Below are 27,326 nucleotides of genomic sequence, written 5' to 3'. Positions count from 1 at the left end.
TTCGCTTGCACGCACTTCGCTGCTCGCTCCTATCACTAATCATTTAATCTGAGCCTGCACTATACGGCACACCCACACACATTAATAATCCGCCACATTGCATAAAAGACCATCCGACGTATTGATACCAAGCCGTGCGAACACCCCTGCGTGTGTCTGACACGGGATCAGCGTGTTCCGTATAGGGTCCAATTCCAATCGCAGCCTCTCATCTCAAAGGTGCTGCCCAATAGAGTTGGTAGCTCCTGCAGCTTGGCAATGGCACCTATCATGTGGCATAGCCAGAATTATTTTTCGGCGGTGTTATGCGCCGCCGGCCGAAAAACAAATTGTTAATAGAAAAAAAAAGCTGAAAGAAGGTGGGCTGGGGTGATGCGGCGCTGAGAAAATTTAGGGAGGGGACACTGAACCCCCCCTCCCCCTGGCTACGCCCCTGTCACCAACCAACTACCATCTGCATCCAGGGGCGGCGTGTTCGCGATTGTTTTACTCACAACGGCGACAACGCCGGCTCCGGAGTTTCTGTAGGACGAGGCCTTTAACGCAATCGGAATGCTAATAATTTAGCTTTTCTGCCGAATACGATGCGAGCATCGAATAGTGCGGCCAAAAGCCGAATCGAACACGAACCAGTATACGAATCGAATGTCCTAACTAATATTCGCTGCTTGTGCGAATACCCGCAGAAAACGAGTAGTCGCGCCAAACAGAGAAGCACGAGCGGTGATGCTATAGAGCTGCAGCTTCAGCTGTTGAAAGACGCAACATTGACTTCGAAGTCCGAATATCAGCTCTATGCCCATAAGTTAATGAATAGAAAAGTAAGTTTGTGACTGACAAAACATCTAGTTGCACGAAACCCGCCTGATCTACTAGACTTTCGCTTTTAATAAATAAAAGACGAAAAACGCTCACTGAATTTAGTTTTTAAATGTTTGGTTTTAGCCCAAAAATGTCGGTACCATGGTGACGGTTAAGTAGGAGTATGGTCCCTGAAAGTAGAAGGAAGTTACAGTCCCTCTAAGTTGAAAAGAGCTGCGATTTCAGATATCGGTCGCCCCTCGGGGTCTTGATTGATTGATTGATTGATTGATTGATTGATTTATAGGAAAGGAAAGGTGCGGTAACTGTCTCACTTGTTTTCCGTGGACACCTCAACCGCGCCGTAAGGGCAGGGAAAAGTGGGAGAGAAAGTGGAAAGAGAGAAAGAGGAGCCGTAGTGGAGGGCTACGGAGTAATTTCGACCACCTGGGGATCTTTAACGTGCGCTGACATCGCACAGCACACGACGCCTCTTCGTTTCGCCTCCATCGAAACGCAGCCGCCGAGGTCGGGTTCGAACCCGGGTACTCCGGCACAGTAGTCGGTCGTCGAAATCTGTTTTACTACGCAGTTAAAGGGGGCGGAAGTCGTCAACTCTTTTCTGTGCTACGAGCGCAGTCAGTATGGCAGCGCCCTTCATCCCTTTGTGAAACTGTGTTGGATGTTCACCACCGTGCATGGACGATTGAGCTGCACTTCCATCTGCCATCGACACGTGGTGTCTCACTCTCGTGTTCAACTCAGCGCACAACCAAGCGGTGACATGTAAACCTAGTTCTCTGAGAAAAAAAAAAAAAAAGAAAAAAAAGAAAAGAGAAAAAAAAAAGAAAGCTTTTAACGTTTGCTCTGCCGTCTGTCTTGTTCAGTCTTGCGTTGCTTTTGTAAAGGATATGAGTAATTCTGTAAATTCTGCTCCAAATACTACAATTTGAGTGTTAACTTCTAGTGAATAGCCTAGTTGATGCTTGCAGAAACGCTAAGAAAATGTATTGTCAATAAATCACTGAAAGTAGTATTTCATTTTCCAAAAATTATATTCGCCGAAAAAAACAAACTTGCTTTTCAAATAAACTTGCGTTTCAAACAAAACACCGAAAAAAAAAAAAAAGAACCGAATTCCTTAAAAGTAAAAATTTGCAGCTTAAGAAGTGCGAAAGTATACTGCTTGGTATGGTTTGGCTTAGTTTTGCTTGGCTGTTAGCATGAGAGACTGGCACAGGATTTGGCAAAGGTTTGAAGGGCCAAATGGCATGGCTATAGTGAACTAGAATCATGGCTGTGGATATAGAGTAACTTCCTACCACATGTTACATTGCTATAGTAGGGCATAACTTAATAACAGTTGCTAACAGTTGGCAGTGGTACGCAGCGTGTGTATTACTCCGCTGAACAGTGAACAGAATCAGTTTTTCATATTTGACTATACCAAACAACACAGTGGAATCTTAATTATTGAGCTTATAATTTGGTCGGACGGTTAACTTTTAATTTGGGTTATCCGGAAAACATAAACAGGGGGCTACTTTCTCTCACGGAGGAACTACGTGTGGGATGGTTACTGGAGATCAAAGTTTTATCCGAGTGTAATGAAAGAAATGGTTTGTCGTAGCGGCCTAATTTTGGATAGTTATTAAAAATACATGGCAGAACTAGAGACCACAGGGAAGTACTACAGAATCTGCACAACTGAAGAAAAATCACTCATTGCGTATGTGGGCATGGCTGTAATCTGATTCGCTCTCCGACGAATCGGATGTTCAATTCAAAATTATCGATTATTCGAGTGTCCCTAATGTTTCTAAGTCAGTTTTTTTTTTTTCTTTGCATATTCCCTCGTCGCTGTGCTTGTGCGTGGCCGGCTTACTTGTGTTGGAATCAAGTGTTAAGCAGCGGCACGAATGGGGAAGGAGGAAAATAGAAAGGGGAAATGCATGTTGCGGCCGCACAGCGGAAGCGTGAAGGGAAATGTTTCGACGCGTGCCTTATTTTGTTATAGGGAACGCAGGAAAATCGACACCAAAAGTCGGATGAGAAGTCAGGCAATGGAAAAGAGGGGGTTATCGCTCTGTGGAAACTGAAGCCGACATTTGTTGACATTTCTGGCGGGCAAAGATCGACGCATGCAGCGACCGTTGTTTAGGGCCCAAATCTGCTTGTTCTCTCCTTTCGTGTGTGCGCTCCCCCTCCCCCGAGTTGGGGATGAGTTTCGGTACATTCATCTGGCCAGAAGACGCTGCACGGGAGTCGACCAAGTATATATATATATATATATATATATATATATATATATATATATATATATATATATATATATATATATATATATATATATATATATGCACCGTGCCATCCCGAGCGCGTACCAGATGATGCGATGTGCCGTCGGATGAAGTTATGGGCGGTGTTTCGCGACGCTGACAGAAGAGAAAGGCAATGTGACGACAACGCATTTACCGTCACGCGCTGCCTTTTATTTAGTTTATTTTCTTGCCGTGTTTGGTGACAGCCCTGCCGGTTGTGCAGCCGCGCGTGAGTGATTGTTTGGCGGTGTGCTTTTGCATTTCAAATGCATGGATGCTCTCGTGGCGGCGCAGCGACAGTGTGACGGCCCTCGTCGTGTGCGTGGGCACGGAGGCGGCACTAATATGCTGTCGGAGATGCATGCGATCGCCCCCTGCTAATATTAGCAACGTGCACGCATACAAAAATCCCTATTGGGAGCCTTCAATGCAAAAGAGGCCGGGTACCCAGGCTTTAGCTGAGCTAATGTCCGCATAGTGGGAAATGTGCTAGATCCGTTCCTTGTTCGTTTATGTTTTGTTTTTCCGCTGTCCTAGCCTCCGTCTCTGCCTGTCAGTGTTTCCATGTCTATGAGAATCCTCGTTTGAGTGGTTCCGCCTCATAGTGGCGCGTTTGGGTTTTCTTAGTTCGCATGGGCGGGGGTGCTCAACATGTGCTGTGTGTACAGTATGTGTTGCGTTCAGCCTTCGGTTTTTATTTTGGGAAGTTTTCAGTTCTTTTTTTTCTTTTGGCGAGTATTGCTACATGGGGGACAAATTACCGTTGTTTTTTTTCTTCCTCAGCGATATAAGGTGGCACTTATAGGCTGTGAAAAGTATAGCCTGCTTTGGCTAATCTTTGTCAGATTCACCATTCAGCTGAACTGTATGTAACACACAGATGTTGCTACCCTGGCAGAAAAAAAAAACAATAAAAAAACCTATCAGATTATTCATACTGGTTTTATGGGTCTGCCAGAAAATCGACCTTATAGATCTGGCCGCCTGCTGGTCTTATAAGTCTTGTAGCCTACTGGCCTAATAGGTTATGTATGGTCTTATAGGTCCTGTATTGTCTGGTACAACCATATAGGTCACCTATAGGTGACATTAATCTGATAGGTAATTGGCTTAATTCCGGCTATATAGTTTTGCAGCTCCTACGGAAAATTGCCTCATGGAGTATCAACATTTGTTTACTGCTCCGGATACCTGAAAGGAGAGGACAGCTATGTTCCACGTTCTAGGGAGCAGCTGCGTGTGCTTACACAGTTCAAACCACAATGACAACGCTATTGCCGTCTTTACAGAATGTGCTTGCAGAAGGAACTGTTGTCGCAAAAAAAAAAAAAAAAAAGTGATGGAACAAAAACACGAGCGGTTGTCAATTTCGAAGGGTGGCTGCCGTGCTTATCTGGGTTGTTTTTACTGCATGCGAGGAAATTCAAAAGCATGCACAAGTTCCACGAAAAATAGTCATGTTTCGAAACGGCAGTTCCGACTTTATATTCAGTGCGCTGACCACGTGATGTCGTCTGCTTGCGGAGTAATTCTCCTCAATGAAGTTGACAGTGAACAGCGCAGTACGTTAGCAGTACGTTTGCAGATGACGTATGGCGAGGTAGAGCCTCCCAGCCTTCAGAGGCGTGACGGGTAACGGAACGATGTACCCCAAAACGTACACCTAGGCGACCGACGCCAGCGGTATACAATTTCCACCATGGTCCTGGCTCCTGCGCTCTGTGCATTTTCACCTATGACTGAGCGTTAACATCCTGCTCGTTATCCGGCTACAGTCGGACAGAACTAAACTCTGCAGTGACCGCCACGCAAATTTTTCTCCATGACTAGTATAAAAGTAAATATAAACGAGAGGTTATAATCGTTGGTCGAAATTATAGGCCAACGACATATAATTTCTCTGGCTTGTTAGACAGTCAAGCTTCCTTTTTTTTTTTAACTACTGCTATAACTGGTCTCCGCGAAATAATGCAAGACGTCGCTCACCATGGTCAATTGTTAGCAACTTTGAAGCTATAAAAACGGAATTTCGAAGATTGAATTTAGTGTATAACTTATACGTAGATATGAGCTCCGGCCCGCCGCGGTGGTGCAGTGGTAAGACGCCCGACTACTGTGCCGGAGTTCCGGGGTTCGATCCCGACCGCCGGCGGCTGCATTTCGATGGAGGCGAAACGAAGAGGCGTCCGTGTGCTGTGCGATGTCAGCGCACGTTAAAGATCCCCAGGTGGTCGAAATTACTCCGGAGCCCTCCACTACGGCACCCCTTTCTCCCTGTTCACTTTCACTCCCACCTTCCTCCCTTCCCTTACGGCGCGGTTCAGGTGTCCACAGAAACAAGTGTGACAGATACTGAGCCTTTCCCTTCCTGTGAACCAATTATTATTAGATGTGAGTTCCGACTAGTGAGGTGTATTTTTTGTTTTACCGAGAGGCGAAATTGGGTGTTTCATTCGTAACAAAAGTATGGACGCAATTTTTCCCTGCGCATTTCGGTGCAGACCGTTCCACCGGCGACGCGCACTTTGCCTCCGGTCCACGGTCACCTTTGTCGAAGAGCCGTGGATAGGCGGGGGTCGAAGCCAAGAGCGCACTGCATCGCTGACCTCTTCGTCGTCGGACGCGAAACACGTATACACCATGCATCCCTGCTTCTTGGGAAGAAGCCAGCACAAGCAGTTCGATGGCGCCAGGTCTGAGGAAGAAAAGCCGTGCCCCGCCCCGCATTCGACGACATTGCTTCACCGCTGGTCGGGAAAGCATCGAAAAGTGCGCAGTGTGCAGTTGGGAAGAAAGCGTTTGCGAGCGGTCATTTGAATTTAACATCCCGTTAAGTTCTCGCCCCTTCCCCACTGCCTCTCGTGCAGTCTGAGCGCGGGGTTGTGCGTGTTGTGACTACGTTTTCGTATACCCGAGCGGCTTTTAGAATGCAAGAGGCAGTTTCCGTGGAGGCTATAACGACCGGACAGGGCTCCTGCGTCATTGAAGAGAGCTGGGAATTGAATTAAGCGTGGTTTAGGAGTAACAAAAAAAAAAAAAAAACGAGACAGCAGCCTGCTATACTTTACGTTCTTTTTGAACCACTCTCAATCGATGACATAGAACTTTATAGAACATCCTTATTTTTGTCCGTTTTGCAGCAATGAAATGCGAACGTGACGCTTTCCGGCCGAGCATATTTGAAGAAGTGTGGCGCACGCTTGAGAAACTTTATTGTCGCGACGAGCGTAACTTCAGGGAATGGCAACGCGAGCGATCCGTGTTGGCAACGACTTGTTTTGCGCGTTTAATCAAGAGGGGGAGGGGGGGGGGGGGTGCGTTCACTACTTCAGTATGGCGCAAAAAGGTCCTAAAACGGAAAAATGGTTAGTAAATACTAGTCACTTCTCCTCAAAAGACAAAAATAAAGTCGATTTTGAGATGAGAGAGTTGCCCCACATCATATATATTGAAGGCTGTTGTTGTGGCTATAGGAAGAAGGAAAAGAAAATGCACGGGCCTGCTACTGGCCCTGTAGCCGAGCCACCTCCGCTGCCTCGTGCAGACAGAAGAGAAAATAGAGAAGAAAGAAAAAGAAGAGGGAGAGAAAGACGCGCGCCGCAACAGCCGTCGTCCACCACCGAGGCGGTGGCGGGTGCAATGACGGCCTACAACAGATAAAATTTCGGCGGCAGGCCAGCCCCCGCCGCAAGCGGCGGTGACCCACCTCCCCTAGCCCCATCAGAGGAGAGCAGGGGTATGTAGAACGCGGCTCGCGGAGTTATGGGATGCAGGCTCCAAAAGATTTCAGACTTTGTACTGAAAGAATTGGTCAACTTCATGAGCCGGCATTACCATCAGACTCGTTTTCGAACTAAAAGAAACTAAACCGTCTCGCCCCAGACCATAAATGTTCTTTACAATAACGAAAAGGAGGATTGACCTTAAATGGGCTGAACTTTCGGAGGGACATCAAGTCATCAACTGCAGGGGAGAACAGGGGTATATTGTAGGCAGTTGACTTGATGTCCCTCCGAAAGTTGCGCACATTGAAGGTCAGTCCTCCTTTTCGTTATTGTAAAGAACATTTATGGTCTGGGGCGAGACGTTTTAGTTTCTTTTAGTTAGAAAACGAGTCTGATGGTAATGCCGGCTCATGAAGTTCACCAGTTCTTTCAGTACAAAGTCTGAAATTTTTTGGAGCCTGCATCCCATAGCTCCGCGAGCCGCGTTCTGCATGGAGGCGCCTTGCGATGTAATGGGTCATTGTTATTATTTTTTTCTGTAGAATAACAATTGGTTGATCACACAGCAGTTGCAAGCGCACACATCAAGATCAAACGATTGGTGTAAGAAATAGTTGTCAAAATATAAAATACAGCGTTTGCGAACTTCGGGTTGGCCACGAGCCGTTTGACCGCCGATCGTATACCTGCATGGCCGCGTACTCCGTTCCTGCGTTGTTCGCCCCTTGTGTGACAGCACTGAACGAATGATGACGGTGCAATGTGTTCACGCCTTCGTAAAGGGTGTTGTCTGGGCGATTATACCTAAGCTTAAGCCTTTATTTTTATTGGACCACGTCGTGAGTGTTGGGTCTTTTATCCTGGCAGTGCGCGTGGATTTGAGGTGTGAGACAAGAAAGCCATACACCGACCACGCGGAGAACGTGCGGAGCACAGTGAATCTGCAGCAGCTAAATCTTAAAAGAGAAAAGGAAAAAAAAAAACAAAAAAACAAAAACTTGAAGATAGAGCCTGGCGCACGAGGGAAGTCCGCATGTCTTTTCTCTCGTCCCGATCGCTCGGTCACATGCTTACATGCTTACGTGGCTTTGCCAATCCAAAATCGATCGAGGCGATGAGCGGGCTTGGAAGAGGAGGGGGATGGGGGGGGGGGGGGGTGCTTAGGCGTCAGATTTATTCTAAAGCTGAGGTGTTTATACTATGTTCCTAACCGTCGCTCGTCAACAAGGTTTCTGAGTGAGCGTTCGGGAGGTCTCCGACAGATGTTTTCCGAGGTCAGCAGCGGACGAAAGCGGACAGCGAGCCCACGGGTAGCGAGCGGGGAGGGCGACCGCATTCTCTTACGTTTGTGTACTGTAGTGCATACCTGGCGCCTCTGTTTCGTGTCACAGCGGGCCGAGAATTGGGTTTGTTTTGGAGCTGGCTTTTCGTTCTGTTGACGCTGCGGCCCAGATGAGGGCCAGGCGCGCAGCGCGGAAACGACAACGTATCGAAAATAACGTGCCGTGCGGATGGATGGATGGAGGGGCTAAGGAGGAAGATGCTCGGAACACTTGCTCCGCAGAACCATCGAAAGCGGTAGTACGCGCACTCGAATTCGACGCTGGTTTTCACTTTGCAGATATAGTGTACTAGAACTGCCGGCTGCAGTTTGCAGCCTCTCTCTCTCTCTCACCCCGCCGGGGTGGCGCAGTGGTTACGGCGCTCGACTACTGTTCCCGAGGATGCGGGATCGAATCCCGGCCTCGGCGGCCGCTTTTCGCTGGAGGCGAAAAGCACGGCGCCCATGTGCTGTGCGATGGCAGTGCACGTTAAAAACCCCAGGTGGTCTAAATTTCCAGAGTGCTCCACTACGGCGTCTCTCATAGCCTGAGTTGCTTTGGGACGTTGAACCCCACAAACCAAACCTCTCTCTCTCTCTCTCTCTCTATATATATATATATATATATATATATATATATATATATATATATATATATATATATATATATATATATATCTGGTTTTCTCATGTTGTATTTCTTCGTTTACTGTTCCGTTCCCGCTCTCAGTTCTTCGCTACTGGAGAACTGTGCCGTGATTGATTGCATAAGTCATGGTTACGATCAGGGATCTGCAAGTTCCGTTTAGTCTGCGTGTTGTTAGTTATGCGCCAATCCTGCTGCACACTCAGAGCAACTCGCCCAGCTATGTATACTCTTGATGCAGTTCGCTCTGGCCACGTCTAGTGCGGATCTGTCTGTCTCTCTCTCTCTCTCTCGTTGCCGAGTTAGCAACGTCCACGGACTTGCAGACGTGCTAATTTATGACCGCGCCTGTCATGAGCGAGCTGTACGGTCGTGGAGGATGTTATGCGGCCCCGGGCTCAAGAATGTGCGCAGTTGAAAAGATAGATATAGTTGGGTGATGCGTTTTTTTTTTTTTTTTCTTACTCCTCCGGAGAGTACGAAGCGCAGACTGCAGGAAAAAGACGGCGGAAGGAGGAAGGGGCGACAAAGGCCTATTGTGTCGCTCGAGTCCCTCCCCGGGCATATATCATTTACTATATGGTCCCGAGCATTTTCAATGCGCTGCGCCAGGAGCGGCCATTACTTTTTCGAATGCGAGATTTAAAAATTAACTTGACGGAAGCTGCAGATAACGGCGCAGACCTCTCCGTTGAAAAGGACTAAACCAGCGCGCATTTAAAACTGCCCAAACAGGAAACTTCTTTGTTTATTTAATGCGTAAAAATGTAGGGTTCTGGTCATGAAACTTGACACCTCGGATGTGATACGTGCTATTGGAATATGCTCGAATAGACATCTTTGGGAGCGCCAATACCCTGGTTAAAGAATCTTAAGGAGATCGAAATTTCCGGAGACCTCCACTACGCCGTCCCTCATGGCCTGAGTCGCTTTGTGACGTAATTATAACCGCATACTTTAACGATAAAGCTTGTTATATGCATAAACTTAAACCTTGCAGAATGTTGAGGATTAAATTACCGCACTTGTCGCCGGTTCAACCAAACGCAGTTTAGCATCATCATCAACCGGACTATACCCAGTGCAGGGCGCGAAGGCCTCTGCCATGTTCCTCCAATTAAGCCGGATCTTTGCTAGCTGCATCCACTTGACTCCTGCGGACACCTTAAACCCATTCGCCCACCTAATTTTCTGCCGCCCATGCGCTTTCCTTCCCTTGGAATCTAATGTGTTACTCTTACTTACCATCGGTTATTCCCTTCTTCGCACATCTACCCATGCCCTTTTCTTCTTCTTCTTGATTTCGACTATAATGTCAGTAACATGAGTTATTTCTCTGACACACTCTGCATGCCTCCTATCTCTTAACGTTACCCCTACCATTTTCTGTTCCATAGCTCTCTGCGTTGCCCTCAACTTAAGTATAGAACCTTTTTCGTTCGCCTCCCCGTGTTTCAGCCCCGTAGGTGAGCACCGCGGTAAGATGCAACTGTTATATACTTTCCTCTTGGGCGACACCGGTAATCTGCTAGTCATAATCTGCGAGTACTTTCCAGTACTTTCCTTCCCTATCCCATCCTTAGTTATTTCCCTTTCGTGGTTTAGCGGTTTACAAACTGGCTTAGAAATCCTAGCTGTGCCCAAGGCGGACACTCTCTTGATGCACAAATCTAGTCTGGTCTTGTTTGAGTGGCCTTGAACGAGTCTGCGGTTGCCATCGATAACCTTTTACTCCAAAAACCTAGCCTAATTTGACCGAGCAACGTCGCCGAGTCGAGCACCGTACGTGTTGCATATACCTGAAGCATGTTGCCGTAGCAACAGTGCGACCTGTGCTTACAGGATTTCATTGTGCTCCTAGCTGGTCGCTGGTACCCGCGTTTGAGCGGCAGTACGATTTTGCTGGGGCGTCGCAAAAAGAAAGAAAAAAGAAGCGAGGCATCGCTGTCTTCCGGCGCTGGTTCACATAAATAACATCCTCGAACATATGTCCACACGTGTTGTCCACCGCTGTTGGGGCGGCAGCGGAAGCTTCACTCACTTCTAACCATATATACTTGCGAATTTCGCGACGCTGTCCGCGTTTTTCCTTCTCAAGTGCACCGACTGCGGTATTTACGCGCGGACATAAAGCCCGCTGCAGCAATAAAGGGGGTCCTTAAACGCAGGCTGCTTTCGCAACTGCTCGTGCCGGTGTGTGGTCGTCTCGCCTTGTCTGGTCGTAGCCGATATCGAATTATCGACGTTCTTTGCCAACGGATGTACGGGCCGGGGAGTCGTGTTTGCTCCTTGTCTATCTGCGAGGGTCGAGACAGCCCGGTCCTCCTGGGCCGAGCAAATGCCACGGGGACCGCAGGGCCGGAACATTAGCAGCTGCGACCTCATGGAGCCTGCCCCGCCTATATAGCCGCCGCCGACATCGAGGCTCCGAGCGTAGTGCATGTTTAATCCGTGATGCGCACGGGGTGTGCCACACGTCGAGAGCCGCGGATTAACAAATGAAACACTGGCAGAAGCGTGGACACGCTCTGCGGGAATTAAAACGAACGACTTGTGTGGCGTTTGAGCCCGTGAATATCGGTGAATAATTAGGAAGTCATACTGTCGCATGATGCTCACCGGCACTCTCCATGATGGCTATTTGAGAATGCCCCGCGCTCCCTCTTATATATATATATATATATATATATATATATATATCTCAGAGAGAGTTGATGACAACTGATTAATAAATGTAAAATTAATCACCATGAGTTTAAAAACATAACGGTGGATTTATTTCGACGTTTCGACCGGGGTCCGGTCTTTTTCAAGTATATATATATCATCATCATCAGCCTGACTATACCCACTGCAGGGCGAAGGCCTCTCCCATATTTCTCCAATTAACCCGGTTCTGTGCTAGATGCATATATATATATATATATATATATATATATATATAAACAGGATGTCACACAACTTTCCCGATTATCTATTTTGTTCCAACAGTTTCGGACGGTGGACCGTCCCTCTTCAAGGTAGAATTGAGAGTTTAAGTTTGAGTTTGAGTTTAACTCTGGCCCATTAGTAACAAGCAATCTATGTCTATATATATATATATATATATATATATATATATATATAGATTTCGCGTTTTTTTTTTTTTTTTTGCTCAATTTAAACAGAATTCTCCAAGTTTGCACTACACGAGGGCCTATTTTGCAAAGTAGCTCTTTTGAACGCATCCCGTATACCTACGTATAGAACTGCCTCTTTTCTGGTCGTCGCCCGCAGTGACTGCGCATTCGATCGTCCAGGAAGAATGTCGTTGCTTCGACACTCTCGTCCTTGAGGTCCTTTTTTCGGCTCTCCAGATGTGCATGCGCCTATTTTGTTGAGGCTCTTCGCATGTGTGTGCGTGCGAGCATCTCGACTGCCTCGCGCTTATAATAAAAAGCACACAACAAAATATTTGTGACGTTAGGCGGCTAATAACACTGCTTCTGATTGTTTATTCGCAATATGGTTGAATTATTATATGCTACGATTGCATGCATATGCACATGCAGCTCATATACGATTGATGAATTTACTTGTAAGCGAAAAAGAATCGCTACGTTCAGGCCACATGGTTCAGGCCCATATGCCCGACGTCGAGGTCGTGATTGAATGCGGTCGGCTGTCGCGGAAGTGGCACATCCGCTTATTGCACACTCTCCGCGCTTGGCGCCAGCGCAGGAGGCATCTCTTGACGTCATACGGTGCCACGGCCAAGTTACTCAGTTATTATGAAAGCACAGGTTCAGGCCATCGACATTGAGGCGTGAACGTTGAGCAGCCTCTGAATTGACGCGGCCTTCAATTTGGTGAGGTTTCGTAAGCGTGCACGCACCCGTCGCGCCACTGCAGCCGATTTCCAATGTCTGCTGCACTTCCAGGGGCAAAGCTTCTTTGAAAACACGTAGTTTTGTTGGTTTCGGTGCTCTCTCCTCGCATGAAGGCTGATGATGGACTGATAGTATATTCCAGTGGCCTGCATGGCTGTCCTGTTCCCCGTGATGGCACTGAATTAAATTTAAGCACCTCGATCGCCCACGTGCTGTCCTTACCTTGCAGCGCTTCCAGACAGCGTCGGAGAAACAAGATCACGAAAAACGATGTCCTCCTGAATATAGGTCCGGCCGGTGGTTATATGTGGGGGAGATTTAGTGCGGAAGCACTTATCCGCTCAGCACCACCGAACAATCTTGTCCGGTCCGGTCCTGCTTGTTTATGCCGTCGCTCTGATTGGCTAAGCTTCACAACTACGTGATCTCGCGAGGACGTAACTCTAAGTATGGCATGGCGGCTCCAACGCGCGAGTCTCCCTGAAAAAACGTTGCCCCGAAGGGCCTTTCAAGTTCGCCATCCGACGGAGGGAGGGATGGGGCATATTGTTTACTGGCAAACAGAACATAGAGAAGATGACCGAAGACCTTGAGATGATTTTTTTTTTTTATGAATCGCGGCTGCCCGCTTCTTCTTCCTCGTCTGTAACACTATCAGGGGCCACCGAGCGATCGTCCCGATCGTTTGGTTTGGTTCTGAGGCGTCCCTTTTTTACCAGGTGGACCAGGCAGGCCCTAGCCAAGTAAATTCCCTACTGTGACGAAGTCTGCCTCGCCCTGGCGCAACGCCACCAACACTATTTATCTAGTATGCCTTATCCAGTTCTCAAGGCGTCGTTTGGTTGTCTCCACAGCCACATCGTGGATGAGGAAGTTTGTCGATGTCGATGAGATCCATGGTATGATGATGGGCGTGACTGGATGCTTGAAAATAGAAGAGGAAGAAGACAACGGCTTGCCGCCACGATGATTCCCCGATGAAGCCTGGCCCAGGACGCTTTCGGCCTACTGGTCGCCATGATCCCATGGCCGAGTACCAGACACGCACCGCGTGGCATGGGCAGGGGTGATGTCTTCATATGTGGCGGCTTCTTGGGTCGTTGGGGCCTTTGGTCGGCACATCGCGTCATTGGGGTCATGGTCGTTCGGCTCTCTCGTCGTTTCTTGGTCGTGTGGATGGCGTCTCGGGTCAGTGGGGTTAATAGGCAGCGTCTCTCCGTCGTCTTGTGGTCGGGGCGGTGGAACAACGAGGTCGGATCCGGCAGGCTGGGGTCCAGCCAAGCGATGGGTCCAGGAACTAACCGCAGACGGTGAGAGCTGCAGACGCGGGACGCCAAAGCTCCGGGCTAGGATGAGATGAATTACCTAGCACCTCCAACCAAAATGTTACGGAGCCGTGAGCAGGTGAACACAGGTAAACAGAACAGAGAGAAGGTGACCGATGACCTTAAGATAATTTTTGTTCTTCTCTAAAATAGTGGCACATACCCACACAGGGGGATATAATGAATCGCGGCGGGCCTAGCGCGAGCGCTCCTGCCCGCTTTTTCCTCGTCCGTAACAATATGAATAATGATTGACCGCGGCCTTTTGTTGTGCACACTAAACAAAATCGGAGCTGATTGGAACCGGTCAATTTCGAACCCGGGTACTCCGATTCGGTAGCTGGCCGTCTTAACCACTGAGCCACCGCGGCTGTTTTCTTCATTGCATGGAGAGGTACGAGCCCTGACATCCGACTTAATCAGGTTTTAACTGTTTGTAACGCTGAGCCACAGCAGCAGATCCTCTCGCTCGTTATAAGCAGGTTTAAGGATCCGCCATTTGACAAGGCGGCTCTCAGACGGCGCCACAGGTTTGGTTTAACAGGTTAAACTAAGTTAAACTCGAGGGCTCCCGTTATCCAGCGCGCCATTGCGCCGCAGCTGCTCGCAGAGGCCACAGTTAAATCCGCCGTTTGATGCGGCGGCTCTCATGCAGACGGCGCCACATGTACAGCTAAGGCAACCCCTGCCATTTTTTTTTTCTTGGTGCGGAGTTCATGCGCGTGGGGTTGGCTTCATATTGAGCCATGATAAGTGATTGGATAATACCTAATATGTCAGTTTTCTTCAATTATAAATAAACTACTTTCTCGCTTTCCTCCGCTCAGTCCTATGATCCGACATTGGTTCCACGTCTTTCTCCCCTCCCCTCCTCTTTCTGCATGGCGGCGACGGTGTTCTATGCAGTCACGTCATCTTGACTCTCTAGCGGCGTCAGCGGCATCCAGCGGTATCAGTCGGTCGCTGCTAGCGCTGGGGGGATGAAAGGGGGGCGGAGCTGGTTACGAGGTCGACGCCGACGCGAAACCCAGGAACGGACGCCAAAGAGCTGCGCTCTAAAACTCGTTCGTTCGAACGTATTCGTGCAGACAAGCTCGTGATGACACGAGACCGCAAACATAGCCATACAATGCTTACACATTAAAAATTGTGATGATTTAGCTCCGGTTAAACCTAGTGTGTTTGTACACATGGTTACAGGTAGTAAAGCTCCTAAGCTCTTTATTGTCGCAGCTTGTTTATATTGTTTGTAGCCCATTTAGCTAGGTATAGCCCGGCTCAGCAAGACAGCGGAGTCGGCGGCGGCCCAGCGCACCTGTTGCTCAGCGCATGCGCAGTAGCGGTTCTGGTTTTGCACTGCGACCTTGGCTTTACATGGCGCAGTGCAGCTTTCGCTTCAAAACCAAACTAACCAAACCTACTTTGGGACGTTAAACCCCACAAACCAAACCACTTTCGCTCCCCCTTCCTTCTCTTACGGCGCGGTTCAGGCGTCCACAGAACAAGTGTGACAGATACTGCGCCTTTCTTTTCCCGTGAACCAATTATTATAATTATTTACTCGCGCTTCACGCATTTCAGCTAAGGAGGAGGTGAAGCGGCCGCAGATGCACCCTGTGAGATAGCGAGGACGTGTCACCGTTGTGGACGCCGCGGCCCATATCACAAAACTATTTGTTCATGAGCACTGAAATGCTAAAAAAAAAAAAAACTGTGTTCGTTAATCTGCACTAAAATGTAAGAAATGAAAATAAACAATGTACAGAGTGGAATCCATTTTTATATCAAATAAAAAAAAGCATAATAAACTGTAAAATGTGTACAATGTGTACAAAATGTGTATAAGTGGTAAACAGTGGTGCGTAGCTACTTACAGCACTTGATAGCCATGCAAATTGGCTGTAATTTTATGAAAATATAAGCAGCTTTAACAAATGCTGTACATCTTGGTTAATGTCATGTACATCATTGCCACTGCATCCCACTTAGATATGCAGCAGTCATCGTGTCCATAATGTTGCTATACTAACTGTAAATTATTTCTCTGATGTCAGGGCTTGCGGATGCTGTCTATCATTTAGAAAAGGGGACTACCATATGGAGAAATTAAGTTCTGCTACATTTCTCAGCTCCACAGTGAAATATCAGGAAAGGTGTTTTCAACAGATCCAGAAAAAAATTGGAGCAAATCAGTAGAGCTCAGCTCATTGCAGTGAACAGGGGTAATGGAATCTCTTGCAAATTACTTACCGTCTATAGCTGCTCTACTTTGCACTAGCTCTGATATGACTGAGTATAAAACTTGAAAGCAGCATCAGTATATATGTGACTGTAGCAGCATACCTAGACTTCGCAGCAGTAAAGCATAGTGGACAAAGTAAATATTGCTGCTTTCAAGTGTCATTTAGGAAAAATGCTGTGGGATTCTTTAATATTCTGATGCATTAGTCATTAGCTGTTTGTAAGTTGCATCCATTGTTACTTTTTTGCATTTAACTAACGTCGGCTATGAGGCAGATAGTAAAGGCTGCAGAGAGATTGATCTCATGAAAGCGCCACAATGCCAGTGCTGCTACGGAGGATGCCAGTAGTTATGATCCTCGGCGCAGCTGTTTGGCAATCATTCTCGGAGGAAGGTATGAAAACGAGAAAGGCGTGGGCGTGCAAGCAGCTGTGCTTTTAAATTGTATAGCACGATTTGTTCCTGGACCAATCATTTTGTTTAGAATCTATCGCTGTTGCAACTCTGTTAAGTTCTAACCATCTTTCTGTCCTCTGGGAGGATTAATGTGACATGTCAAGAGAGTATCACTCATTGCTGAAAGTAACAAATTGAACATTTCCACTGCAGTTTATCTTAACTGCAGTCTAAAAAGTAATCCAGAAGAGCACTGATTGGCAAAGCCCTACAGTGTGGCTGGGCTGGGTATATGTCTCAAGGCTTCATCGGAAGCAGTGACAAAGCAACGAAAACTACAGGTGTTGCGGCTTCCCACATAGCTGTGCATATGCCCAGTGCGTGAAGCAAAATTGGTCTATCAACTCTGACCACGTGAAGTTCTTTGCGGAACCAAAACTTCACTAAGTGAGCATCGGCCGGGGTGGCGCAGCGGTTAAGGCGCTCGGCTACTGTGGCCAAGGAAGCGGGATCGAATCCCGGCCTTGACGGCTGCGTTTCGATGGAGGCGAAACAGAGTGGCGTCCGTGTGTTGTGCGATGTCAGTGCACGTTAATGAACCTCAGATGGTCGAAATTGTCGTAGCCCTCCACTACGGTGTCTCTCATAGCCTGAGTCACTTTGGGACGTTAAACCCCACAAAAACACAAAACTAAGTGGACATCTCTGCAACTTGCCTTAATTGAAATGCAGTTGTCAGCCATGACTGGGCTCCAATCATTGAAATAACACTGAGCAGGCAAACGACACAGCCACTATTCATCGCGAGGACCCATAATCGAGAGTTGTGCGTTGCGTATATTATTTTCCTGTAAAAATGAGCTCTGAAAGATTGTCATGAAAATGTGTTTCTCAGGTTTCTTGTGCTGGTCACCAACATGAGCATGGAGGATGCCCCAGGATCTGTTGCTGGATCAGAAGCAGCTGCTGCCGAGGAGTCGGCCAAAAGGCAGGGAGGCACAAGGTATGCACACGACATGGAAAACAGTGTTCATTGAAGCAGCAACAGCTTTATTGTATGCAGGGTGTTCAAAAAGAGCTCACCAAATGGCAAGATTACAATGTACTTGGGAAAGCGAGACTTTGTGGATCACATCACCAGTGTGGATCCCATAGGTGAGTACTCGCGCACAGCGTCTGTTCATATCAAGCTGCTAGGGCGCACATAGGGGCATGCATTACGTTGCACGTGAATAGTGGTGGTGCCAGCCACATACAAACACCTCATTGGCATAACTATGGTTTGTCTGTTTAAAAACACAATCATTTCAGTATTTGCGCGATGCTCATATGATAGCATGCTTTCTTCTACGGTGAAAGCTCGTTAATTCGAACATCGATAATTCGAATTACACTACTTGGTTCAGCCAAGCGTGTACAAAAATGCCCGTTAATTTGAACGCGGGTCAGTTCCGCTACGAATAATTCGAACTAGCGCGCGTCTGGGCGGCCTGTCGCCCAGCATATGGCTAAAGAAACGCTCCTGGGATAGGGCGGCATCGTTACGAGACTGCGCTCGTCCAAAACGGGGACGAAGGTAAAACCAGGTGAAACTATAGAAGAATGGGTAAAGCATGACCGGCGTGACGGCGGAGGTGCTTGTTGTGTTTCGCGTGTCCTGCGAGACTTGCAACCCAGTGCTTGTTAATTAGAAGCCCATTATTTCGGAAATACGGATAAGCATTTCTGTCGGCGCGGCCACAGCCGATGCCCATGTAAAGCATTATGACGTCGCACAGGCGCTACGGGTATACGCCGCGGTTAGGCCGCGTCCGGTTACGATTGCATGGTACTGTAAGCGATCCTCAAAATAGCACTCGTCGAACCTCTGACGTGCTCGCAACGCCAAGTTGACGATACACACACGGCTCAACCAGCACCACCTTAATGCGTCGACTAGGTATAGTTTCAGTTTCGCTTTTATGAGCTTCGCGCCGTCCACGTCAGCCCGCGGCGACGGTCATTGGTCGCGCATCAGCCAACTAACCGATCGCCTTTGCGCGACGTTTCGGACGGCGGTAGTGTTTTCGTTTCGGACGGCGGTAGCTAGCCGAGCGGCGAGTTTTAGAATAGGGGTTTTCCCGACGCAGCGGAGCCGGGCTTGCGTTCGTCGATTGCAGCGCCACGAAGGTAGCCAAGGAAAAGCATTTTAATATATAAAAGCAAACAACGTTATATTATTCATCAAAAAGCACTATTATTGTGCAAAAACTACCTTAAGACTACCGGTTATATAAACCGTTTTCGTCAGACAAGACGAAATCGGCCAATTGTCAATCCAGGCCGAGACCGGGAAACCTCATTTGAACCTTCCGCGCTTTCCGCCGTCTGGTCCCCATGGCAACCAAAGGAGGCGAACTCGCTAAGCCTAACAGCTCGGTAAATCCGGAAGCAATCTGAAAATATAGCACGTTTTATCGCTAGAATTTGGTTGTGCGGGCATCACGAGACATAGCATAAGCTTCGTTGGCCTTTCGTTTTCCATGAACGCGTGACACCATGGAGCGGTGACGACGAATGTGTGCCGAGGCGAGCGGCCGCGCGCGCGCTTGTGAAGTGCCGTTCAGTGCGTCGTGCGGTGAAACACGTGAAGGCTGCTTGTACGGCGTGGAGTCAAGAGCGCTGGCATTCTGCCAAGTTCGCTCCCAACCGCTAGGGCTAACGTCAAAATATACAGGGTGTTGCACAATTAGACCCGCGCTGTAGAATGCTTCTCCCAGCTAAACCGCGGAACCCTTGCAGTTCAGATTTCGCACAGAAATCACATTTTGTCGCTAGTATTTTTTAATACTAAATTTGTTTGTGGTAGTTGCCTGATTCGATCAGAAGAAGTAAAATATTCCCATCGCCTGCGGCGGCGGCGACGCCAGACGAACCGCTGCCCCAGCGATGGGACTGGTGGCGCCACCTCATGCTGCTTACAACAACTCAAACCTTCTGCCAGAAACGCTCGCCCCCTCTTTTCCTGCTACAGAGTTGTTGTTAGCAGCATGAGGTGGCGCCACCAGTCCCATCGCTGGGGCAGCGGTTCGTCTGGCGTCGCCGCCGCCGCAGGCGATGGGAATATTTTACTTCTTCTGATCGAATCAGGCAAGTACCACAAACAAATTTAGTATTAAAAAATACTAGCGACAAAATGTGATTTCTGTGCGAAATCTGAACTGCAAGGATTCCGCGGTTTAGCTGGGAGAAGCATTCTACAGCGCGGGTCTAATTGTGCAACACCCTGTACATGCATCGTGATGTTATCGCTGCGCAGCATCTTGGCATGCTGCCAAGAGATGTGCTGTGAACTGCGACAGCGCGATTAATTTTTTTTTCTTTTTTTTTTTTCAAATTCTAGGCGGCAAAAGTAGTGGTCGCGTTCTATATACAAGTGGGTTCATTACTCGAGTAAATTCGGTAAATTCATCGTAATGTAAATGGCTTTTGTCAGTTTTTTCGAGACCATTCGATAATTCGAACTTCTTTTTCGGTCGCGTGAAATTCGAATTAACGAGCTTTTACTGCATAGTTTGTGCAGATAATTTTATGCGTCAGGAAGCACATCTTTCTTCCTTCTTATGCCACAATTGTGAACTAAGCACAAGACAGGCCATGCTGTCCTCACACATAGCTAAATTAGATTGCCTACCACCAGCATATACAATCTGTCTTTTCTATTATATGGGTCATTGGTGAAGGGCTGTATGCTATAATCTTCATTAGTTAAGCCACAGCGGGAGAGAGGGCTTACTGAGTAACCTTAGACTGTCCCTGTACCATATTTTTGTGTGCGCTTGAAAATGTTTATTTAGATGCCTTAAATTGAGCAGATGTACTTATATGTGCCACTTTTGCTTGTACGAGCAGCGCAGTTATTTTTATTCAGTTGTTTTTCAAAGTGATATGTGGTGTGCATCCTCTCATGTTCTAGGGTGCAAACATTGCGTGGCATTGCATTTCAGATGGAGTAGTTCTTATTGATCCAGAATACATAAAAGAGCGCAAGGTTTTTGGACACGTTTTGGCGGCTTTCCGGTATGGCCGCGAAGACCTCGATGTGTTGGGGCTGACATTTCGCAAGGACCTTTACTTGGCATCAGAGCAAATTTATCCTCCTCTACCGGAGTCTGCTGGGCGACCGCTGACACGGCTGCAGGAAAGGCTGCTGCGCAAGCTCGGCCCCAATGCTTACCCCTTCTATTTCGAGCTGCCACCCCACTGTCCTGCTTCAGTAACCCTTCAGCCCGCTCCGGGGGACACAGGCAAGCCCTGCGGAGTTGACTATGAGCTCAAGGGCTATGTGGCAGACAATCATGATGACAAGCCCCACAAGCGGTGAGTGGCACACATTTGCTTTGCTGCTGCACATAGACAACGCTGCAAATTTTGGGAGTGCACATGGTTCTTATGATTTTCAAATTATGGATTTCAGTACTGAGCACGTGTTTGTATTTAAGCACAAGGCACAGGTGGAATTTGAGAGGTTTGGGTACACCTTAGTCAATTACAAGGCCTTATTAGGAGCACGGCTGCATTTTATGCAGATTAAATGTGCTTTACACTTGATAACACATTTGTCATTCTTGTTACTTGCATTGTTTCATGCATGCAGTTGTTACCAGCTGTGAAGTTTGAAATTAATGTCTTTGTTACCTACTGTACTATGTCTGGCATTACATTAGTCTTTGGCAAGCAGCTTCGTGGTTTGGTTGCTATCAGACAGCTAAGGATTGATAAGTAGATAGATTGGCAGACTTTTGGGTTGTTGAGGAAGGAGCAGGATGGGCTGCAGAGCCGTTTTTCAGCTTGTTGCTTCCTGCTTTCTTTCTCTCGTGCAGCAACTCGGTACGCCTTGCGATACGAAAGATCATGTACGCGCCCAGCCGGCAGGGAGAACAGCCCAGCGTGGAGGTGAGCAAGGAGTTTGTCATGTCGCCTAACAAGCTGCACCTGGAGGCATCCCTTGACAAGGAACTCTACCACCATGGAGAGGACATTGCTGTCAATGTCCATATTGCAAACAACTCCAATCGCACTGTCAAGAAGGTCAAGGTCTCTGGTGCGTTTACCATTGATTCCCCTACAGCATTTATGGTCTTGGTTGTGACATGTGCAGTCTGTTGAGATGGCTCTAGCGCGACTAAGCTGTGTGTCTTGAAGTAATGTTGGCTGGGAAGTTCAGAACAGTATGAACAGCAAGGTCAGTGTTGCCAGATTTTAGCTTTGGTCTTTTGTGGAGAAATCTTCACATGCACTGTTCATATCACTGGCGTACAGAGTGTGAAAGCCATTAACGTAGATAGCACTCACACTTCTTAAAAAATAGACTCCAACATTAATAGAGCCTAAAGGCTTGACCGAAGTGTGCGACTGCACAGAACAAAGAGGCCATGAGCTGTACTAGACACATTCATTGTAATAAATGTTATTCACACCTTTGAATATGCATTGAAAGCATGGCTGGTCATGTTAGGTGGGTTTTATTGTTTTCTACTTGCATTGTTGTATAAATACTGCTATTGGTGAGGCTCCGAATTTTCTGCAAGGGAATATTTTGAATTCTGGGAATTTAAGAAAAAAAAAACACACTTTGTGGAATTCTAACACATAAAATAAATATGTATATTTTAGAAACATGCCTTGCATACTTCGAATGTGCTTTCATTAAAACCAAAGGTGGCTGGAAAAATTCAGCGTCAGGTAGCCCTTGGTATTCTTTACTTGAAGAATGGCACTTGTTTGAAACAATACTCCCAAAGTGACTGCATAATTTTTCTGAGGATTCTCTGGTGCACAATCCTGTGCCTGCTATGGTGCCTGTGCCCACAAGCAGGATGCAGCTGTACAAAAGCTTTACTTCCAACTGCTCTTCATCCTTTTTTTCCTGGGCAGTTCATTATTACGACCAGCAGAAGCTGTCAATTTAGATGCTGATCATTCTTGAATCTGAAGACTTCATTTTTTTCTGCCCTACTATAAATATTGCTTTCAAAAGGCACCACTGTCATGATTTACCTTAAAAGGGTGTGAGCACATTGCATTTGACATACTAGCTTGCTGTCAAGGCATGAGTAGAACTTCATTTGTTATCAGATTTTAACTGTCAAGAGAATTCAACTGAATACTGCATTGCAAATATGTGCATCAGAGTACCATATTCACAATACGAATATACTATACTGTTTTTTTTTTCTTCTCTCTGTTCTTTGAGATATTTACAGCAAGCTCAAAGTCCTCAATCAAGGCTGCAAAACGTAGGGGCAAACGAATACAAAGAGGAGGTATCAAAGAACGGTGGTGCGACAGTACAGCAGCTCAAAGGATATCCTGCTGTGTGAAAGGCCACGTCCTTCCCCATCACATAATATTTGCGGTTGCATTATATTCATTGAAATATAGTAAATACTAAGTCACATTACTATTGTTCTGCTATTCCTAGTGTCTGCAATAAGAATTAAAAAATAATTACTTTTGCAGCTACCTCAGGAAACTAGCGGCCCGAAATGATTGATTTAAGCACATGCAGATAGAGTTTTGTCAACACATTTGTGCATGCATCGTAAGAAAAAAAGAAGTAGAATGTTACTCAAATCCTTTTCTAATCATGGAAATAGTATAGTTAGAGCATGGAGGCCATCAATTTACTTCACTTTATTAATTTTTTAATTTTTCTGCAGTGCGCCAGTTTGCTGACATCTGCCTGTTTTCAACTGCACAGTACAAGTGCACGGTGGCTGAGATAGACTCTGAGTGAGTACCCCTCTTGTTCTGCACGAAAGAAATAAGCAATGTATTGTCCTACTGAAGCAGCAACTGACTTTAAACTTAACAAAAATTACTGGGATATCCAAGAGAAAAATTTCATCAGTAGAAAACAATGGCTACTTAAAGGAGTTAAGACTGCTTATATTTGAACAAACATTGATCATTGCATTTTGTGCACTCTTCATCTCAAAATTTCAGCTCATTCAGTGCAGTAGATAATTTTAACATGAATTATATTTTTTAGATTCCTTTGAAATCAACTTGCTGGTCTGGCAACTGTTGATCGTTGACATAAAATGATGTCGTTTGTTATTCAATGTCCGTTGCGTAGAGGTGCATGCATGTATGCTATGGAAGGGGGTCACTTGGAAAGTTTTTTGCAGCAGAACTACATTTTAGGAAAGGGGGGGGGGGGGGCACTTTCAGCAAAATGTGTGAGATTAGTGATCCTTGAAGAATTCGGCACGCACGCATTTTAGTCGAACATACATAGATTCTTATTTGCTGGTAAAGTCTTTTTGCAAAACCATCACTGGTCTTGCCATGGCCAGAGCATGGAAAACGATGGCCCACATACGAAATTATGTATGTGCGGCCGCTTTTGTACAACTTTAAAAACCCAGTGCCATTTAAATGCTTCGCTGCTCGTGCCACAACAGCTGCCACTATCTCTGGTTCATCTCATTCACAACTGCACACGAGACAGCAGCCAGCTCCCAAAGCTCCACCTGCTTTTTTTTTCTTCTGGTGCTTGTTAGGCAAATAACTAGTGGTAAATATGTGCACCATTTAACATTTATTGTGCGAGTCCTACTGGAGTGTGTTTATTTACATAGCCTGTGTATACAAATATTTCAGACGGGAAAATGTTTGGGCGTGTTGGTTCATCATCACACAGAAAGCAAAGCACAAGAAAACGACAAAAGGATGAGGTGAGGACTGGAGAAGCGCTACTATTAACGAACGTTTATTGCGGTTCTGGAGCATATATATATATACACACACACTTCAGTATCACAAGGGGAAAGAAGGGAAGAGAAACTACGACATATTCACGTGCCACCTAATAGGATAGATGTTTCGTGAATATGTTGTAGTTTCTTTTCCCTTCTTTCCTCTTGTGATACTGAAGTGTATATATATGCTCCGGAACAGTAATAAACATTTGTTGATAGTAGCGCTTGTCCTGTCCTCACTTTGTCCTTTGCCGCTTTTTTTTTTGCGCTTTGCTTTCTGTGTATACAAATATTGTCTTGTATTCTGTGGCAGTGGCAGTTTTATTGTTTACATATACTATAAAGTGCTGCAAGAAGTGCCAAGGATGCGATCTCATGCCTGGGGATATTCGAGAGTTGTTGACTCAGCGTAGGAGCAGCGCTTCCTGTTAATTGTATCTGCATGCATTTTGCAATTACCTTTACATGATTTTAAATTGTTTAATCTAAAAGCACGCTCAGCAGCTATTTGCATTAAATAAAGTGGCCAAATTTGTCGTCCACAAGCAATGCCAACAGCTGTTGGCTGCCTTTAGCACTCTTCACCAGACTGGGTCACATCAGCGCTTCCTGTTCAACATGCACATGTTCCGCAGTGTATAAGCAGCCGTCGATTTGGGGTCACCAATGCCAAGACTACACTCGATGCTCACGTGTGACCGCTAAAACTTGTGAACGCACTGTTGGCCTTGTGTGACCCTCAGGTGCTTCCACCATTGCCGCTGCATTCAACGCCACCAGTTTCCACTTCTGCATCCCGAGTGGGATGGTGCCTAATTTGTAAACAAAAGTGTTAAAAGCATTTTTATGACTTCACAGTGGTATCTGTGATGTCATCTCTTCATAAAGAAAGCCAAGTAAACCCTAGAACAGATCGTGAAAGTATGAAATGTCGTCTCAGAGGCGATGTATTTTTTTAAAATTAGGATAAGTATGTGTGAGGGTCACACCAGGCCACCAGCACTGGATGAGGGCGTGACCCATGGAAACAGATAAAAACAGAACATCCTAAGCAATTTTTTTTTTTCACCGTGTACTTATGTAGGCAACTGTTCGTTCACAGCTGGTGTATATGTTTTGAAGACCATAACAAAATATGCAGTCTTCATTTTGAAGCTACCTTTCTAAAATGGCACGATAGATGCATGTTTGGAAGCCAGACATATCCTTAACAGGCTCTGTATTAGCTGGTGTCTCCGAGAATCACAAAAGCTTCTCCTGCACTCCTACATGCTGTCACGTATGCAATACTTCTCTAGCACTGTTGTTGTTGATACTAGACAGCCTAGATTGTTCCACATAAAATGCAGTTCTCAAGCATCATGACGAGCAAACGAAAGCAAACTGCGCACCATTGCAGACCACAGCAGAGGGCGACACCCCTGCCACAATGGCGTTGTTACCGGTGTAATGAGACAGATTGGAGTGTCAGTCAGCTAAGGCACCTGCCTCCTAGCCTACCAACTGCGACCGTACCTTAACTATGCTGAAAAAAGCACATTACTCTTATCATTTTTATGCAGTAACATATTTATCAAGCCGTCCCGCCGTCAAGGGACGACCGCTACATCAGTCTTTAATGGAGGCACATCCTTTGACGTTGTTGCCTGAATTGCAGATGACTTTCCGCCATCTATACTCTTGTGATGTCATGCAAGCATTTCGGTATGGCGATCACTCTTGGTGCGAGTAGTTTCCCAATTCCAATTTCCATAGTGTTTTATCAACACACATCAGGTACTAAAACTTTGAGAGTAGAACCACAGACTTTTCTATTATCCGCAGAAGTGCCAAACTGCATTACATCAAACCACCTTGTCATGACCCCTTTAATTGCCATTTGTCTGGAAAATGTTGGTGATGCTTTTCCTGCTCGTTCCTATGCTACCATGCAGTCACAAATCACTCCTGATCCTGGTGAGTGTTATTGTATGGACATCACATCACCGCTTTCATGAGCTCTGCATTTCATATAGTGCCGACAAGTGTCCAGCTTTAGCGAAGTGATATTTTAAGTTCTCGTGAAGAATGGGTTCCAAATAACTACGTACACATGTACCTACCACAATCTTAAACTTATTGGTATTAATACCCAACTTTGAGAACCTAGCTTAGTGCTTAAAGTTATGTATGCATGCCGTTCGAAGTGTATCCTTCGCATTTCTCCAGGGAAGGGTGCCCTGTGGGCCCTGGCTTCACCCTGTCTAAGGTGTACTACCTGCGGCCCCTGCTGGCAAACAACAAGGACAAGAGGGGTCTTGCACTTGATGGACAGCTCAAACATGAAGACACCAACCTCGCTTCCTCAACCATGTAAGGCCAGCTGACATGCTGGAAAACAGTCATGATTTCTTGAGTCATTTTATGGGCGATGGTTTGGTTAAGCATAGCATCTGGAGTTTTAGCGTCCCAAAGCAAATCAGTCTATAATGAATTCCGTAGTAGATGCTCGTATGTATGGGGTTTACATGTGGGGAGCCTCAACGTTTCATGGCTGAGATTATAGCAGCCTTTAACATGCGCTGTGCGATGTCAGTGCACGTTAAAGAACCCCAGGTGGTCGAAATTTCCGGAGTCCTCCACTACGGCGTCTCTCATAACCTGAATCGCTTTGGGACGTCAAACCCCACAAACCAAACCGAACCAGAACACAGAAAAAAGCATGTGCTCGAAGTTTTTTTTTTTCTGTCCTTTGTTGTCATCTTGCTTCGTGCTTGTGAATTATTAACAACGGGGAACCAACTACCTTGACTTTTCACGATAGAACAGTTTTTTAATTTATTTAGACTGGCTGACTAGTTGTACTGCTTCAAATGGTGATGAATAAAGCTGTGTTGGCATACACGCTTCCCTGCGGCAGGCAGATGAGATTTTTCGTTTTCAATAATCGGACTTG

At 46.5% G+C, this 27,326-nt stretch overlaps 1 protein-coding gene across 4 annotated transcripts in view; it reads left to right on the top strand.

The window, feature by feature from the left end:
* Positions 1-27,326, top strand: part of krz (beta-arrestin protein kurtz) — a 38,587-nt gene that overhangs the window by 7,013 nt on the left and 4,248 nt on the right. For 2 of the 4 annotated variants that reach the window (XM_084594510.1, XM_084594508.1), the window contains exons 2-7: positions 17,542-17,649; positions 17,710-17,801; positions 20,633-21,005; positions 21,509-21,729; positions 23,348-23,420; positions 26,600-26,743. In XM_084594510.1, coding sequence (XP_084450636.1) covers positions 17,564-17,649; positions 17,710-17,801; positions 20,633-21,005; positions 21,509-21,729; positions 23,348-23,420; positions 26,600-26,743 — 989 coding nt within the window. In that variant the 5' untranslated portion in view covers positions 17,542-17,563. Of the gene's footprint in view, positions 1-17,541; positions 17,650-17,694; positions 17,802-20,632; positions 21,006-21,508; positions 21,730-23,347; positions 23,421-26,599; positions 26,744-27,326 lie in introns of all 4 variants that reach the window. The other 2 variants (XM_084594509.1, XM_084594507.1) reach the window with 1 other exon arrangement.

This window comes from Amblyomma maculatum, chromosome 2, assembly GCF_055883805.1.
Source record: "Amblyomma maculatum isolate TAMU_Amacu chromosome 2, ASM5588380v1, whole genome shotgun sequence".
Lineage (NCBI taxonomy): Eukaryota > Metazoa > Arthropoda > Arachnida > Ixodida > Ixodidae > Amblyomma > Amblyomma maculatum.
This window is presented reverse-complemented; position numbering and strand designations above follow the sequence as displayed.